This window comes from Hirundo rustica, chromosome 2 (assembly GCF_015227805.2).
Source record: "Hirundo rustica isolate bHirRus1 chromosome 2, bHirRus1.pri.v3, whole genome shotgun sequence".
Taxonomy (NCBI): Eukaryota; Metazoa; Chordata; class Aves; order Passeriformes; family Hirundinidae; genus Hirundo; species Hirundo rustica.
Genome location: NC_053451.1, coordinates 34,030,992 through 34,047,277, shown reverse-complemented (window position 1 = coordinate 34,047,277; position 16,286 = coordinate 34,030,992). Strand labels below are relative to the sequence as shown.

Here is a 16,286-nt window from a genome sequence, read left to right as displayed (position 1 = left end):
TTTAATACAAAAATGAAGGCTCTGCACTGGCATTTTTTAAGTTTTGAACTTAAATGCAGGTTAAACTTTTCATTATGCCCAGTTTCATGTATACACCTGAATAATAGGCAGGCGTTTTGCTTTGGAAATGGGAAGCAAGAAAGCATTTATAGTACTTGCTTAATGTTTGGTTCTAAGGTGATGCTACAACTTTTCCAAGCTGTAGAAATAAGTATTCTTGAAAAAATAGGATTTTTCCTTCATAATGCAAACCATAGCGATTTATTGGGGGGGAGAAAAAAACAAAAACAACAAAAAGGGGGAAGATCAAGGCAAGGTTTTACTAGAGATTGCTCAAAATCTGAGTATTTTTCTCCCTTTTCCCCATTCTGCTAGCACAAAACTTCCCACACAAGATAACCCCTTTTACACTGTTAGCTGGATCACACTGTAGAGAACACTTTTATCACAGAGCAGTCACAACTGATAGTCATGTCAGGCTTCCCAGCATCTTTATCTACTTTGTCCTTAAAAATGGGTCATTACAGCAGGAACACATTCTTTCCCTATAACCAGCAGCAGCAGCCTCATTTGTACAGGGGAGCAGCAGTACACACTCCCTGTTGTTGTTAGGTAGAGATCACTTAGTTTTCCTCGATTCAAAGTGTTGCTGTGTCATGTGATGTTCCCAGACAGCTTGGCCTTACCTTAATCACCCCGACTGGAGATTCCCATGGAGCAAGAATTTTACATGACAATGAATTGTCATATCTCCGGAAGCCATCAGACTTTTTACCAACAGAACCACTTACCTGTGATAATAAAAACATAAAATAAAGCTGTTATGGTGCAATAGTATCTTGAAGAATGACAATGACTGGCTCAGTGGTTATTGTAAGCATTTAACATGATATAGTTAAAATACTGTAAACAGATTCCAGTGCTTATTAAAAGGGTGAGATTCAAAAGGATCTTCCCTTCCATGTACTATCATTTTGGTATAAATTGAAGTGATAATTAACCTCAGTCAGCAAAATGGATGTTCTGATGTTTGGTGGTATGGCTGGACAGACCATATCGTTTTAGATACTAATTTCTTAAAGTGAAAGGTGAAGGTTGTATAGTAAAAAAAAAAAAAAAAGTTACATTCCTCAACATGTTTAGTAAGTTGCAAAGACTGATAGTTTTTTCCGGCATCACTGATGAACACACAAATTTCAAGCACGTACTTCACATGTTCAGCACTAGTAACATCAAAGGTCAGCTGAACACTCCTGAGACTAGAAAGGCGGTGTGTTTGTGAACAAGGAAACTTTCAATTACACCCTCTGTACTTCTCCTTAGACTGTTGAGGAGAAGAACTGTTCTCAGAAGTTATTCAATAAAGTTAATCAATAATCAATAAAGTTAATCTCAGAAGTTAATCAATAAAGTCTGAAATTGTTTCAGAATTCCACAGGACAGCAAAATACTATCCCAGTTCTGGCATGCATACGTGTGGAGGAGTGCCTACACAGGAGTCTGGGAATGCTCCTTCCATTCCCTGTTTCATACAGAGGATCTGACCTACCTCCTACAACCTCCAAGAACCAGTCCTCAGCCTCTGGCAACTGTAATAAACTCCCCACAAACACTGGGTGAGAACAGGTGTTAGTTGAATCCTTTCTTCCACCACTGGAGTAGAAACAAGCCTGGCACAAGCTGCATATCCCAGGGAAAGGATTTCAGGCTACTCCCAAGTCTGAACTACGGCCAAAAGTATGCCAAGAATGGCAACAGACAAGAACCAGCAGAAATACTAAACAAGCACCACTTTTATCTTCCTAGATGCGCCATTCTAAATGCTGTCTCAACATTCCAATCTAGTCCACAGCTCCTGCAAATGACACCCTCATCTTCCTGGTACACGTACAAGTCCTGCCCTTGGCATCTTCCTGCTAATGAACACAGGCAGTTATTTCTCCACATCTGCATATCCCACTTAAACTGGGTGGAAAAATGTAGAATCAGCAGCTGGTAATGTGCAATTTTTACACAGGGTGTTCTTTAAACAGAGTCCACTTGAGCAGCTCTCATACCTAACATATCCTTCAGACATTTTACAGTGCAACTAAAAGTAAATACAACCCTATAACCAGACTATTGCTGATTCCAGCAGAAAACCTCCTTAGCTACAAACTCTAAAAACCACAGCATTTTAAAAACCAGCAAAGGTACAAAAGACCTTTGTATTTTGTCAAGATCCCTGTATTTCACAGGGAAAACTGATTACAATTTTGACAAATGGCATGAGAAATCCGATTCTCTGGAAGTACCAAGAAATACCAAGTGTTGGAACACAGGTTCATGTATTTCCTTTTATATCATCTCTCCAGGCAGCTACAGATTACAGAAGCATTTGTTTTTAACTCCCAGATGCTGCACAGCTCTTCAGAGGAAAGAGAAGTTAATTTAGAACACTTCCAAGAGTCACCGCACCAGAATCAAACTCCAAAGGACTAAAGGAGAACTGAGCATGAAATTGTTTCTTATTTAAACACTGAACAGTCTTCAAGTGACTGTGGTGGTCAAAAAAAAAAAAAAAAAAAAAAAAAAAAAAGTAAATGCAGGCGGCATAGCTGTGCAGCAGAACACTGGCAGCACTTGGTTCTGTGGTACACGCAATTTACCAGACATGTTTCACTGCTGAACAGGACATTTCCTACAACTAGAGGCCAAAAAGGCAGAGCATGCCAGTACGCTTTTACATTTTCATGCAGTACTTTTTGTGAAATGCTCCTTTTTATCAAGCTGCAGAGCACTTTCACTATAATCCCCTCATGCTAGAAAACACAATTTTAAACTGTCCTCTTCAAATACAGCATTTAAGATGAGCAGAAACCTTAACATACCAGACATGGCTCACTCTGGAGCATTGACAATGTTCTGTCCTTTCAGCAGCACTGTCAAACCTTTCATTTTTAACACTCTGGTGTTTAGTGTGGAAATAGCAATTTGACCAAAGATTGTGATTCAACAGCATGTAATTAACCAGCCATTAAACTTCAGAGCCTAAAAACAGAACAGAAAGGAAGAAGATGCCAATAGACCTCAGAAGGGTTTACATAAGTATTTTACTGCTCCATGGTGTATTGATCAAATATATCCATGTTAATAAAAAATTAAGAATAACTAAGAAATACAAGAAGTGCTGATTCTCAGAAGTAAAGCTCTAAATGCAGTTCAAGGAATACCACCTTTGTGTTGTCCTCACCACAAAATTACCTTTAAAGACATGAGCAAGAACATTTCTCCTGCATACCTTGATCCAATTTATCTTGTTTTTCTGGTGATGACCCAGAGATAGCAGCAACATTTTCCCCTTTCTGTTTTACCACTTTGTTTAATGAACCAAGTCATTCATGAAAAGAAAAAGATGAAAAAACATTTGAGCCCATAAACTGAAAGATCAACAAGTCTGATTTTATTATGATATTGTATTCTTATCTGAATGGCACAATTACAAAGAAACATTTACAATATATTTTCAAGTATTAATTTATGTCATTTCAAGGCTTTCACTTCAAAAAGCTACATTAATAATACACCATACAGATAGTACAGTTGGTTAGAGTTTCAAATAACTTCCTCCCTTCTATTTGGTTTAAATATGATTCAGTAGGCACTAGAAATGCCTGCAGCCACTGACTTTCTTGGGACTCGACCTTGTTCTTGTACCACAATACACCATTTTGCATGTCAGAAAATCAGCTGCTCTCAGACACAGCCACAGGTCGTGTCACAACAGAGCATTGTGCAGGTTCACAGCAGAGGCCAGAAGAGCTGTCCCTGACCCTGCCATTTACAAGTGATGCGACAAGAAAGAATGCATATTTAAATTAACTTAAAAAAACACTCCTACACCGAAGTAACCGTACAAATGCCACTGGAACATCCCATGCTCGCTACATTAGTGTTTCTCTTTTCCTCAAGCACGTTAAAACCACAAAATAAAGCACGTTTGTGAAGCCTGAGCTAGGCAGGTCGAGATTAGGTTGAATCTGAATTATTTCAGTTTTGCACATCAGTGCAGGTCAGTGCAGGTCCTGGTGGTTACTCTGACTCCTCTGCACTGGTTAACCCATAACCCCTCAGTTACAGCAGTTACCCAAGTTAAGAGTGAAACTTTGATCAGCCCCGTTGATGCCACCACAGAGGTGTAAGGTCACACACATCCCACTAATCTCTTTTGTGCTGGCAATATCCCCTGAACAGATGGAATTCTGCATACAGTGTAGTAAAACCCATTTGATAGAACATTGCCTTTTAAAAAAAAAATCATCTTGAATGACAGTAAATAATCCCAGCATCCAACTTTTTTCTTTTCTTTAAGCAAAGACAGCAAAAGCCCTGTTACCTCTTTATTCTCATTTCTTATACTACCTTTTAAAATAAAGCAGGAAATGTGGCCAGCAGCTGGTCCCGTCTCTTCTGCCCCAACACAGCTGAATCCACTTTAGCATAAAGAAAAACAAGGATGCTAAATACACATATACTTTATCACACAGTGATGTTTCACAAAGAAAAATCAAACTCCTTTTCTACTCATGAACACGTGACAGGGTCTAGCACCAATAAAGCAAATGACTGGGAGAAAATGCTTCCACCTACTCAGCCTTAAACACAAAATTTAAGGCTTTAAGAAACAAGACTTCAGAAAAACTAAATAACATTATTTTTTAAAATAAATTAATAAAGGAAGCTGTTTTAGAAAAGTATTCTTTGTGAAACCTCACTTTACATATTATCATTTTCACAATCCTTCTTCCCCCAACTGACATACATTTAAACAACCTAAACATTATAATACAACTGAAAAAAGAACCCACTCATCTTTTGTGATAGGGAGAACCACTGACTAGTACAAGAAAACACACACTATTTGTTTGTCAAACTATTTTTCCTCCAATCTCAGGAGCAATTACAGAGCATTTTTCATATAATTAGCCTCAAGATACGTATTTGCTCAACTCCAAACTGTGCTTAATCAGGTTATAGATTTCGGGATACTGAAAGAGGCTAAATTAAGAACTCTACAGCCGAGTTAGGCACATGCGTACACATGCAATATTTTTTAAAATTTGAAGCTGCTCTGAAGTAACAGGAATGTCATTGTGTACGAGCACAGAGATTTACTTATGGGAAGGCAAAGAGTCACTTTGATGCACTGATTCTTCAAACCTAATTCTCCTTAGAGGTCCATGCAAGAGTGACTCCTCCGTGTGAGGATTCCTCTGCAGAGATTTAACCAGTGCTCAGGCTGTTTCATCAGGTAAAACTCTGCATCGTGGATTCTAGCAAGCTAGAGAAGGCCTTTTGAAAGGTACTGTAGATCCCTAACACTAGAGAGCATTTTAAACCAACAGGTCACAAATTCCTTTTCTCATTCAAAAAGCAATTTACTCAGACTTTTGGGACAGTCCCCTGTAATAAAAAAGCTATAAATGTCACATCCCCCTTATCAGCATATTTTCCTTTTTCAGCTCATTAGATACTTGGTTTAACAGGAAATGTCTATTTCAAATGATGCATTTTTTTTAATTCAAAATGTAGCTCCTGTATTAGCTACTATGTAGCCAATGTATCTGTTTCAAAAACTAAACCAGGAAAACAGCTAACGAGAATGATGTGATTGTAACCTTTACTATTAGTTGTCATCCAGAGCTAGAAACATTTTGGCAGAGTAGGCCAAGGACCAGAGAAATAATTTTCTGAACCAGTCATTACAAGAGACTGGAATAAGCAAAGCAAGCTGTCTGATACCACATTACGGGAATATATTGATCCTTACCAGGTTGCGAGGTGGAAAACGACTGTTCTTTAACCCCTACACAACGGAGCCTGGCAGGGCAACCACCTAAAAGAGAAACTGTCAGAGAGGTTTTAATAGTAATGTATAACTGAGATGCAGTACAATTTTATATGCATGCTTTCTTTTGCCGATCATTACTATTTTTTTAAGTCTGTCCAGTGACGATGTCATAATGGAGTTTTTGTTTGGTTTTCTAAGCAAGCATTTTCGGCTCCTCAGGATAAGCAGGCTAGACATTATCTGACTCAAGACCGGGTAGTCAGCATTATCTTTACTGCGAAGCGGAGCCGAGCGCACCTTCATGCATCAAGTCGGCATGATCTTTTCACCCAAGTGCTGCGAACGGGCTCTGGCGGCACCTCCGCGTGTGCACCACGCGCGTCAGTCTGCACCGCCACTGTCGCACCGCTGCACACAGCTCTGCGCGACTCCCAGCGCCAAACAGGCTCACACCACTACCGTCCACACGCCAGATTTACAGGACCTTGAACCAAGGCCACCGTCCGGCTCCCAACGTGCCGTTCGAGAGAATTTTTTCGTTACCCTGGCCACTTAAGTAAGCGCCAGGTTCCCCTCCTTTGCATCTCCCCCAATACCACCCCATCACCACTGTATTGATTCTTTTCCTCCGCACCATTGCCTGCTTCCTCCGCCGCGACGCGAGGCCCTTACGGATGAGAACCCCGCGAGTACTTGCAGCAGGTACTTGACCCTACATTTTGAAGGAGGCCGCTGCCCGTCGAGCACAGATGGAGCAGAACTCCACCGACACCTGATCCCGGTCCACGTGCAGGCAGATCCCGCCGGGGGCCGCCCACTCCTCCTCCGTCTCAGTCACCGCCGCCGCCTCCTCCAGGCCGCGGGGCCGGGAGCTGGGCAGTGCGTAGTCGTGGTCGCTGCTCTCGCCGGCGGGCTGGAGGTGCTGGTGCTGGCGGCGGGGGCTGCCCGTGTCCCTGAAGAGGCTGGTGCTGAGCTGCAGCCCGCCGGCGCGGGTCCCGGCCAGGCGGCTCAGGAGCTGCCCCAGCGCGCTCTGGTTCGCCAGCACGGCCCGCAGGTAGCTGCTCTCCCGCTCCAGCTCTCGCAGGCGGCGGCTCAGGCCACGGTTGCGGTCCCGCAGCTGCCTGTTCTCGGCAGCCAGGCCTTGCAGGCGGCTCTCCAGCCCCAGCACGTACTGCTTCTTCTTCAGCCGGTTCAACCGCGCCGCCGCCGCCGCCTTCAGCCGACTCCCGGCCCCGCCGCTCCTCCGCCCGGGCGCCGCCGGCCGCGGGCCCTGGCCCGGCGCGGGCAGCGGCTCCGGGTCCCCACAGAAGCAGCCGCTCAGCTCCGCGTCCAGGTCCCAGTCCGGCCGGGCCGCTTCCAGCAGGTCTCCCAGCTCCAGCCCCGGGAACCAGTCCTCTTGCTCCCACACCTCCAGCGGGCCGCCGGGCGCCTCGGCCTCCTTCTCCGGCCGCCGCGGCTCCGAGGCTCCCGAGGGCTCCCGCCGCGGCGGCGGCTGCGGTTTGGGCCGCGCGGGGCCCGGGTCCCCTTCCCCGCCGCCATCCCGCCCTCTCGGGGCCTGCCCCGCTCCGGCCAGCGGCCAGACGGCGCCCGAGGGGCTGGCCCCGCCGGCCGAGGCCGCCAGCAGCTGCGTGAGGCTGTGGCGCATGGCGGGAGCGGCGGGAGCGGGGCCCGGCGGGAGCGGACGGAGCGGGAGGGCAGCGAGCGGCGCGAGGCTGCGGGCGGCGCTCCCGCCGCGGGGCCTGTCGGGAAGCGGCGCGCGGGGGGCGGTGCGGAAGCGCCTCGCGACTGCGCCCGCGCGCGGGAGAGCGGCGTCTGGGAACGGGGGAATGGGGCGGGGGGCGTTAGCAAACGTGGGGTATTGGAAACATTTTCTTGACGGAGAACGTTCTTTGACGTTTGATCTCTGTATAGTTTCAAGCGTAACCAACGAGAAGGGAGGTGCGTGAAACGGAGAGCGGCCAACAATCTCTAAGGGACCTCCAGGTGTCAGAAGGGCAAATTAATTGTCGCTAGAATTGCCTTCTTAAGGTTTAGGGCTCAGCATGTTTCAGTGACCTCAGACCTAGAGGGAGGTTAACAAAGTTTGGGAATTAGGATGCACCGCTGATAGTGGACACAAAGAACGCAGAATTTACGGGCCACCAGGACACCTAGCAGAACTCCTACAATAAGGAATAAATTAATAAACCCAACTCGGCAACTGCGCTAAATCAGCTCCGACTGGGTCAAACAATTCCAGCACGGGGAGATCCCAACTACTGACACGCGGACCACCGACCCCAACTAAGAAAAAGATTGAGCATGAAAACTAGCAAGAGAGAATCATTAACTGATAGAAACTAATTAACAGGTGAACTAGGTAACTTGTAGCTTGTAACACCAATTCACTTGTTTGATAAAATGTATAAATTGTAAAAAGTTTTGATAGTTTGATTTGTGGGATACCACCGAGCACCCAGACTTGTGCAACTCTGAAATAAATGAATGCCTCACATGTGTAATTATCGGTGTGTTGCACACCAGGTAACAAATCTGATTTTTGTGGATAGCAGGGTGACAGGTGTGGGAGGCTGTGGGTGTGAGGGGAGACAGGTGTGGCTGGGGGGATGAGAAGTGCAGAGGAAATGTGGGTGTACAGGAGGGGGGTGTGAAGGAGGGAACAGGGGCAGTGACGAGGGGTTTGCGTGTGAGTGAGCAAGGTCTGTCACATGCAGACAGTGCCAAAGGGTGGGAAGGGGGATGTCCCTGAGGAGTGCGGAATGTGGGGTCTTTCCCACCACCCCCCTTGGTTTTAGCGTACTTCGGCACTTGATGTCAGGGTCTCTTGAAAGAGACCTCAGTGACCAGAGGGATTCAGGTGCTGCTCATTGCTTGTTGCCCATGGACTAATTCAAACAGCAGCCAGCTCTCAGACCAAGGGCGTAGTGTGTGAGTCAGTTGGTGTTTATACCATAGCTACCAGCACTGAGGTTAACTAAATGTATGGGTGGGGTGGGCACCTCAGAGCAGGGAAGTATGGTTAGAAAAAGTAGGAAAATGTGGTCCGTAAAACACATGTGGAATGACACTTAGAGGAGCCAGGGTCAGAAGAAATGCTGTGGTTCATCACACAGCAGGTCATAGAGCGATACTTCTCACTTGGCTTTGCATGGGTTCAAGGACAGTCCAGAGGAATTCAGAAGGCTGCTAGCAGCTGCTGCTTATGTAGAGTCAGAATCACAGGATCAGAGAATAGTTTGGGTTGAAAGGGACGCTAAAAGTCACCTAGTTCCAACCCCCGTGCCTTGAGGTTCCCTCTTGCCTAGGAGATCAGCAAGAGAGAGCGGGAAGTCTCTGTATCCCACAGTGCTGATAGGAAAGATTTTTCTTTTTGTCAAAAGCTGCCTGAGGTGCACAAAATAAAAGTGTATCACTAATATTTATCTGCAGAAAACAGCTAGAAACAGGGGAAAAAAACCAAACAAAAAAACCCAAACAAACAAAAAAAACCCCAAAAAACAAAAACACAACAATAACAACAACAAAACCACACACACACACACACAAAAACCAAACCAAAACAAACAAAAAACCAAACAAAAAAAAAAAAAACAAAAAAAAAAAAACACCCACAAAAAAAACCCACAAAAAAAACAACAACAAAAAAACCCCCCACAACCTGGAGGGACATCTAGAACATCATCCTGTTCCAAAGAACAGTTTGAAATCACCCGAAAGACTTGACAATTTATTCTGAGCTGAATGGAGATATAAATACTACTCTGGCATTAAATAGGGTTTAAATGACTGCAGAAATCTGCAAGACTACTAGAAAACTATAAACAGTAAATTTGCTTGAGACTCAGATGTTATATGATATTACTGGATTACCTGTTAAATTCCTGAATTTAGAGAATTGCAGAGATATTGCAGAGTATTCTTTCTTGGAGCCTCAGAGCCTCTTATGTGCCCAGCCTCTGTTGAACTTCAAAGCAGAACTAAATACAAAAGGCTAAGAGTTTGAGCTTTTGGTCATCTTGAAAAATAAAGTGGTTTTAACAATAAAAGAATGAAAACCTATGATTCAGCAGAGGTTAGCACTAAATAAATCAAATTCATATTTTATGTTTTCCACCCTAATCATTCATGTCACAGGTTTGACTGGTTCAATGATACATGTTCAGATTTAAGAGTGTAGTGATTTACTTTCATAAAAGTGTAATGACAAAAAGGCTACAGAACTGTCAGTGCAGGAGGGTTTAAAATGGTGAGGTATAAAGAAACCAGAGGATTGTCCCATGGAGAGGAACAACATTCTGGGGTATGTTACCATAGAGGCACCTCTTGACAACAGAGAAAAAAACTGCAGTTATGCAACAAAGTGACAGAGTTTGACATTTAGAGCTCTCTCTTTAGTCAGCAAATCCATACTGTGCTTTCTGTAAGCATCGAACTGCAGCAAGAGCTCACTGTATGCCTGCTTGCTGCGTTCTAACTGTCCTTGGAGCTCCTGAACTTTCAGATCTTTGTCTACTCTTGCTGCCTCTTTCTTGAGGCACCTTCCTGCTCTTTGCCTGGCTTCTTCCATGGTCTCTAGCTTCTCCTCCAGCTTCTGAATCTCCGGTTCCTTATCTTGCAGAGCTTCGCTCCTCTCCATGACCAGGTTCAGTAGCTGCTCTGTCTCTTCATGTTTTCTTTCCAGCTTGGCCTGCAGCTCATTGCCCTGAGCCTTCTGCTGACTCTCTACCTGCTCAGCCCTTGCAGCAGCTTGTTGGTGCCTCTCCTGTAGGAGTTGTAGCTGCTTCTTTAGTGAATCCACCTCCTGGGCGTAGGCATCTGCCCGCTGGCTCTGAGCTTCCAGCAGCTCCTTCTCTCGCTCCTGTGCTCTGTGACTCTCATAAGCATATTTCTCCCGCAAGGAGCATAACAGCTGTGAGAGCTTCCTTGCCTGGGCCGCCAGCCGGAGCACCTCAGCTTCCTTCTCCCTCACAGCCTGGCTGAAGAGTGCTTCCCTGTCCTGCTGCAGGCGTTTGTTCTCCTCCCACAGCTGCGTGTGCTGGTTTTCGTGTTCATTTTTGAACTGGATCATCTTTTCATGGTTTTTGACCAGATCCATGAAGCATCCCTCCAAACACTGAATACACTGGGTCTGGGTTTTCATTTTCACAGCATTCTCTGCCCTCAGTTTCTCCAGCTCCATGTTGAGCTGCTCCAGGTCTCTGCAGCGTTTGTGTATGCCATCCACTTTCTTCTTCAGTATAGAGACAAGATGATGATGATGTTCTTGCTGTGAAAGCAGCAGGGTCTCCTCGCTCTGTTCCTTAGAGCTCTCACAGAGTTCCTCCAAGCCTTTTGTCAGATCTTCCATGTCTTTACCTGTCCCTGGATCACCTGTGGAGTCAACCATCCCTGCTCCTGTCTCCTAAGCCATGGAGCCCCTGTTTCAAGATAAAATTTTACAGTGGCTGCTTCTGTTAGTGATAATTAACTCAGCATAATTAAACAGTTCCCAGTGGCTGTGTGGCCAACACTACTGCCATAAGCTGGTGGTGTTTCTCTGGAAGCCCAGAGATGTGGGAGAACATATCTTTCTTTCCAAGGACTTTCCAAAACCAATGTCAGCTGGAAACCACACAGGCCTGCTGCCCTCCCCCTCCTCTGCTTCACTCAGGCACACTGGGACTCAAGGATGTCAGACTCTGTGAGCAAAAGCAAAGAATGTGGGCTTAGTACTTATGCAAACCTATTCATTTGCTGATGACTAGCCTCACTAATCATTCCTTCCCGAGGCACTGCTGTTGTAGATACAAGAACTACTATTATATTTAGATAAAAAGCTTGTAAGTGATAAAGTTGTAAATAATTCCTTACACAGTCCTCTTCCTCTGCCTTTATTTTCTTCTACAGCTCTGTATTGCAACTGCAAATAAAACATGGAGGGTTACGTCAAACTTTTAATTGATTTACAAGATTTCTATGATAGTTATGTTGCTTGTTAAAAATAACTGAATAGCCTTATCCCATGCTTAGAGATTTATGAATCAAATCAAAGATCTATACAATGTTAATAATTAGTGAATGCTATGTGATGCAAAGCCTGCGTGCCTGGAGAAACAGTTTTTCATCTGAGTTTTCACACTGATCTGCTGGATTATTTTTGGCATGTAAATTTAAAAAATTGGTTCTTCATGTAAAACTAAGGAAATACTTATATATGCGCCAAAATGGTTATTGGTGCTAAATCACACAGCATGCTACCCAGATGTTTGAAAAATTAACCTAAAACTCATCTAGAAGTTTTTCATTTGGATGAGGACCTGAAACGGTATGCTGATAATCAGGTTTTGTGAATTATGAGCTTTGACTGGAGGTAAAGATAGGATTGGAAGGAGCCAGCTTAAAGCAAGGATGAAATATAACGTACAACAAAAATAAATAAACACCTGTGAAGCACAAAGAATTTTGGAGCTGTGTAGTAGCGACTCCAGTACAGACACCAGCTCTGCCTCCACCATCCCGCACTCTCTCACTGCTGTTGCTACCTTGGATCCTTTGCAAATAATGGAGGAGAGGGGAAAGGACTGAAAGGTTTAGGCCATCCAGTGGAAATACAATGAAGAGCAGGGTTTAAGAGAAAACAATTTTCTTACCAGGTATTTTCTTTATCCTGTTTGTTGTCTCTCCTATTGTGAGGTTCTGTTTCCATAGAGGTAAGATGCTGAATCAAGTCACTCCAGAGCTCATGAGCTCATCCAGGCTGCTTGGACCCAGGCCAGCCCCACCAGGGTGGCTGAAAGAGCTGGCAGCATTTCTTAGCAAACAAACACTGCTGACACACTCAAAAGCACACAGATTTGGAAAAGGAAAGAGAATTTCCTCAAGCTTGAACAACTTGTTCTCAGCTTATGCCCTGCACATGCCAGAAGAGATCAGAATAGCAGGCTCTGACCTCAGAACACACTGAAGGTCCATAGAAAGTAAAGACGGACCCTGCCCTGAACAACTTGCAAATTTATTCAGCAGCTAATATAAATCTGGCAGACAGGAGAGGGAAGGGAAAAATAAATGTAACTGGAAGAAAGAAGTCAGTGCAGGTTTTGCTGCATCCTCTGGAAAAGGATATGAAGGAGAAAGAAGAGAGTGCTGTGGGCAAAAGACACGAAGCAAAGAAGAGGAGGAGGGCACAGTACGCATTTCAAAATGGGTAAAACCAAAGCAGTGGGAGTTGCTGCACCAACTCAGGTTTGCAGCCTTACTTGCAGAGATGGGAGGTTTCTGAACACAGAGCACAAAAGGAGAGCTGGGACTTTGAAGCCTGCTTTATAGCAAGTGAAAGCAGTGTAATTTAGAAGATATACACATATGTATATATGCATATACACACATATATACTAAAAAAAAATCATGGGCTAAAACAAAGATGAACTCATAACATGAAGAAGAGAGGAAGGAACTGTTGTATTTCTCCAAACAAGCATGAATATACATAAAGATGTTCTAGGAGTGTAGCTGCTTTGATTCTTAATTCCAGTTCACCTTTATAACAAAGCATAGCTATTAATTTATCAAACTGCCCTTTAATGACTAGGTAATTATGCACCTTGAAAATTTTGGTTATGGATGTCTAAAGGCTTTCCGCCTTTGACTTGAGAGCAAAGTAACAAGTTTCTTGAAACTTTTTGTCTTAATCAACTTCCCAACTCACATTTCTTTATCAGCATATTATCAAACCACTGAAGTTAGGAATTCTGTACACAATTAAAAAAAAGGTATTAAAAACTTTGAAGGAACTTCTGTACTTATGGGACAGTCTTTGTTACTCAGCTCAGTTTCTAAATTAACCTAGATGAGTACATAGCACTTCTGTGTCATTAATTAATCAAACTAGTTAATTACAAGTGCAGCATGCAAGTAAATCTTGCATTCAAGTTCAGGTAGCTTTTCAAAATTTGAGGTTTGTTCTATCAGTGCAGGGGGGGTAAGTAGAGTCTTTTGAGATATCAGAAAAATGTTGTCTGTCTCTAGAAGGGATAAAAAAAATAGCAAGACACAGAATGTCTTCTACTTGATCAGAAGACAAGGAGATTGCCACTGTCACAAACTAAACATTTTATTTTGATAGCAGTGAAGTTTAAGTATTAAAGTTTTGTAGAGTACAGAACATAGCAGATTACACGACACTTGCCTGCAAATCTGGAGCCTTAAGACACCATCCCTACAACTGACCCCAAAGCTGTTTTGACTTAGCAGTATATTTGAGCTTCACAGGAGATATAACTGCAATAAAGACATCAGTCCTGTGAAGCTGGAGGTCATGTTCACAGCAACCTCTGTTTTCAGATGAAGATTAATTCTCACAGGGAGTGAATACAAACAAATTAGGTGCCTATTCTTTTTTCAGAATCACCATCTTTTCAGGAGTGGCTCTTCAAGAATGTAGAATCAAAGCAGCAGCTGTACCATGTTGGTAAGAATACATTGTTCTGAAGTGTCACGGGCACGTGTTCCTTGGTCAAAAAGTGTTTTGTATATGTCTGGCAGAGTGGAAGCTGTAGCAGTTACCAATCTCATACAAAACACTCGAAACAGGAAGATATCAAAGACTGGCCAACTGCTTTTGACATTTGTAAACTCCACAGACCGCCTGGTTTACAAGAGAGAAAGTGGATTCCCTGGCAGGTTGAATAGCATCTTTCCTTTTTTTCCTCATTCACTGTGTAAAATAAATACCAAGCAGCATTTAAATTTGTGTGATTAAATCAAGCAATTGCATTAGAAGTGTGAAGAGTTCCTTTCTCCCCTCTAACTGAAGTGAAAGATTTCACCAGCTTTTAGACTTAGCTGGAGTAACTAAGAGTGCATTTAGTTTCAAAAATGTTTTCTGTCCGCATTTTGTTACATTGCGTGCTGAATGGCTAACATAAACCACTGGCATTTAATAAAAAATGAATTCCTATTTAGTTTAAATAGGCTGCATTTATTAAAACAAAACAAAAGGAATGTATTTTGTGTGTATCTACTGGTTGCATGCATTTATACAAGTTACAAACTCCAGACTTATTTCCTATGCCTCAAAACTAAGCAAAGCCTACCACAGTCCTACCAGTCTCCCAACAGTGGGGCTGAAGCACAGGTAAGTTCACTTCTTGCAAAAAAATCCCCAAGCTAATGGATACAGGTACAAACAAGTGCACTTTGGAGAGAATAAATACCCAACATCCTTGTCATCACTAAAATTTAAATCCTTTTGAGGAGCACTGGCATAAAAAAAAAGTTTCACCTTTACATTTTCAGCACTTAAGACTGAGTATTGTATGCTAACAAGATGATTAACACATATATAAAGCAGACTTTTTATAACCCTGACTTTTTACAGTACATTGGAACTAAGCCCTCTGCACCTCGCAGAATAGGACACTGACAGTACCACTTCATTCACGCCTCTTTCACTGGGGAAGTAACTCTCATGTCCTAGAAACATACAAGTATAGCTAGAGGAACTTTCAAAAATCTAAATTTTTCATGCCCATATTCCATGCTGGTGAGATCTAACATGGCATAATGAGGATAAAACCACATACCAATGGGCTTTAACACTGTTGTTGCCATCTTATCTGTAAGACTTCATGAACAATCCTAGCACTGTACAGAAACAGTTGACGTGCTCTTATATTTCTGCTGGGTATTTGGATCATTTAAGGGATTAGCAATGCTTCAGTTGGACAACACAGTCATCCAGGTATCACAGCTATCTCTGAGTTCTGTAAGCACCTTCTTTCTTGAAGTTTCTCTCAGTAAATAAGAAGTTTTTAAATCCCTACAATTTACATAATTATCTGCAAGCAGATGTTTAATTTGAAATACAAAGTGACATCTGACAGCACAAAACCAGAACAGTAACACAGAAACTGTAAAAAAAAAGTACTGTGTTCCTCTCCCAAGTTCCACTCTCATGCTTTCAATTTCATTCCCAAGGTTTCTTTTTGACACTAACAAATAAAAATCCACCTTATTTTGTCAATTTTGCAACCATAAGCATCCTGAGAGGTAGTGTATCTTCTATCCAGGTGTTTGGAGATTTCATCATCTTCTCCCAAAGGGCAGTTTCATCTGAAGTAGAATCCATCCAATCTACTGTAGTTCCATAGCTTTTGCCTAGAAAAATGTCAGTTTTAAGAGAAAAATTACTTGATATGCTGCACAGTTAAGTGTAGACAATCAAATTGCCTGCTCAGAAATAGTTACATCTCCTCAGGTAGCTGATATAGTGCTTTGGAGATGCAGTTCTACATTTTTACTCTTGACCAAATATGTGGAATACAATTAACAAGAGTTTCACACAAATTTTGTCATCTTTGCCCAGGTTTTTTCCTTTATATCCTTGTGGGTTTTTTTGTCACAATCCCAAGGAAAAAGACGCCTATTGCTCGTATATCTGAGAAGGTTTAACAATAAAATAGGGTACTGATTTTGTACT

The 16,286-nt window shown here is 43.1% G+C and overlaps 3 protein-coding genes across 22 annotated transcripts in view; all 3 read right to left on the bottom strand.

The window, feature by feature from the left end:
• Nucleotides 1-25: 25 nt before the first annotated feature.
• On the bottom strand, nt 26-7,475 carry CREBZF (CREB/ATF bZIP transcription factor). 4 transcript variants are annotated; one of them, XR_009207545.1, is made up of 4 exons: nt 6,547-7,475; nt 5,810-5,887; nt 4,402-4,472; nt 26-791 (listed from the first exon to the last, which is right to left on the bottom strand). XR_009207545.1 is itself a non-coding variant. In XM_058419321.1 (3 exons), the coding sequence occupies exons 1-2, from the start codon at nt 7,473-7,475 to the stop codon at nt 5,839-5,841; spliced, it is 978 nt and encodes a 325-aa protein (XP_058275304.1). In that variant the 3' UTR covers nt 3,421-4,472; nt 5,810-5,838. The 4 variants fall into 4 exon arrangements, 1 of the variants encoding a protein (XP_058275304.1); XR_009207547.1 differs by lacking the exon at nt 26-791 and having other exon boundaries at nt 3,421-4,472; nt 6,465-7,475; XM_058419321.1 differs by lacking the exon at nt 26-791 and having other exon boundaries at nt 3,421-4,472.
• Nucleotides 7,476-10,178: 2,703 nt separating this feature from the next.
• Nucleotides 10,179-11,216, bottom strand: CCDC89 (coiled-coil domain containing 89). Its single transcript, XM_040055217.1, has one exon. The coding sequence runs from the start codon at nt 11,214-11,216 to the stop codon at nt 10,179-10,181; it is 1,038 nt and encodes a 345-aa protein (XP_039911151.1).
• A 2,813-nt stretch (nt 11,217-14,029) lies between these two features.
• SYTL2 (synaptotagmin like 2) overlaps nt 14,030-16,286 on the bottom strand; it is a 53,575-nt gene continuing 51,318 nt past the window's right edge. For all 17 annotated transcript variants that reach the window (XM_040055356.1, XM_040055358.1, XM_040055359.1 and 14 more), the window contains one exon: nt 14,030-15,964. In XM_040055356.1, the coding sequence (XP_039911290.1) occupies nt 15,819-15,964 (146 nt within the window). In that variant the 3' untranslated portion in view covers nt 14,030-15,818. The remainder of the gene's footprint in view (nt 15,965-16,286) is intronic.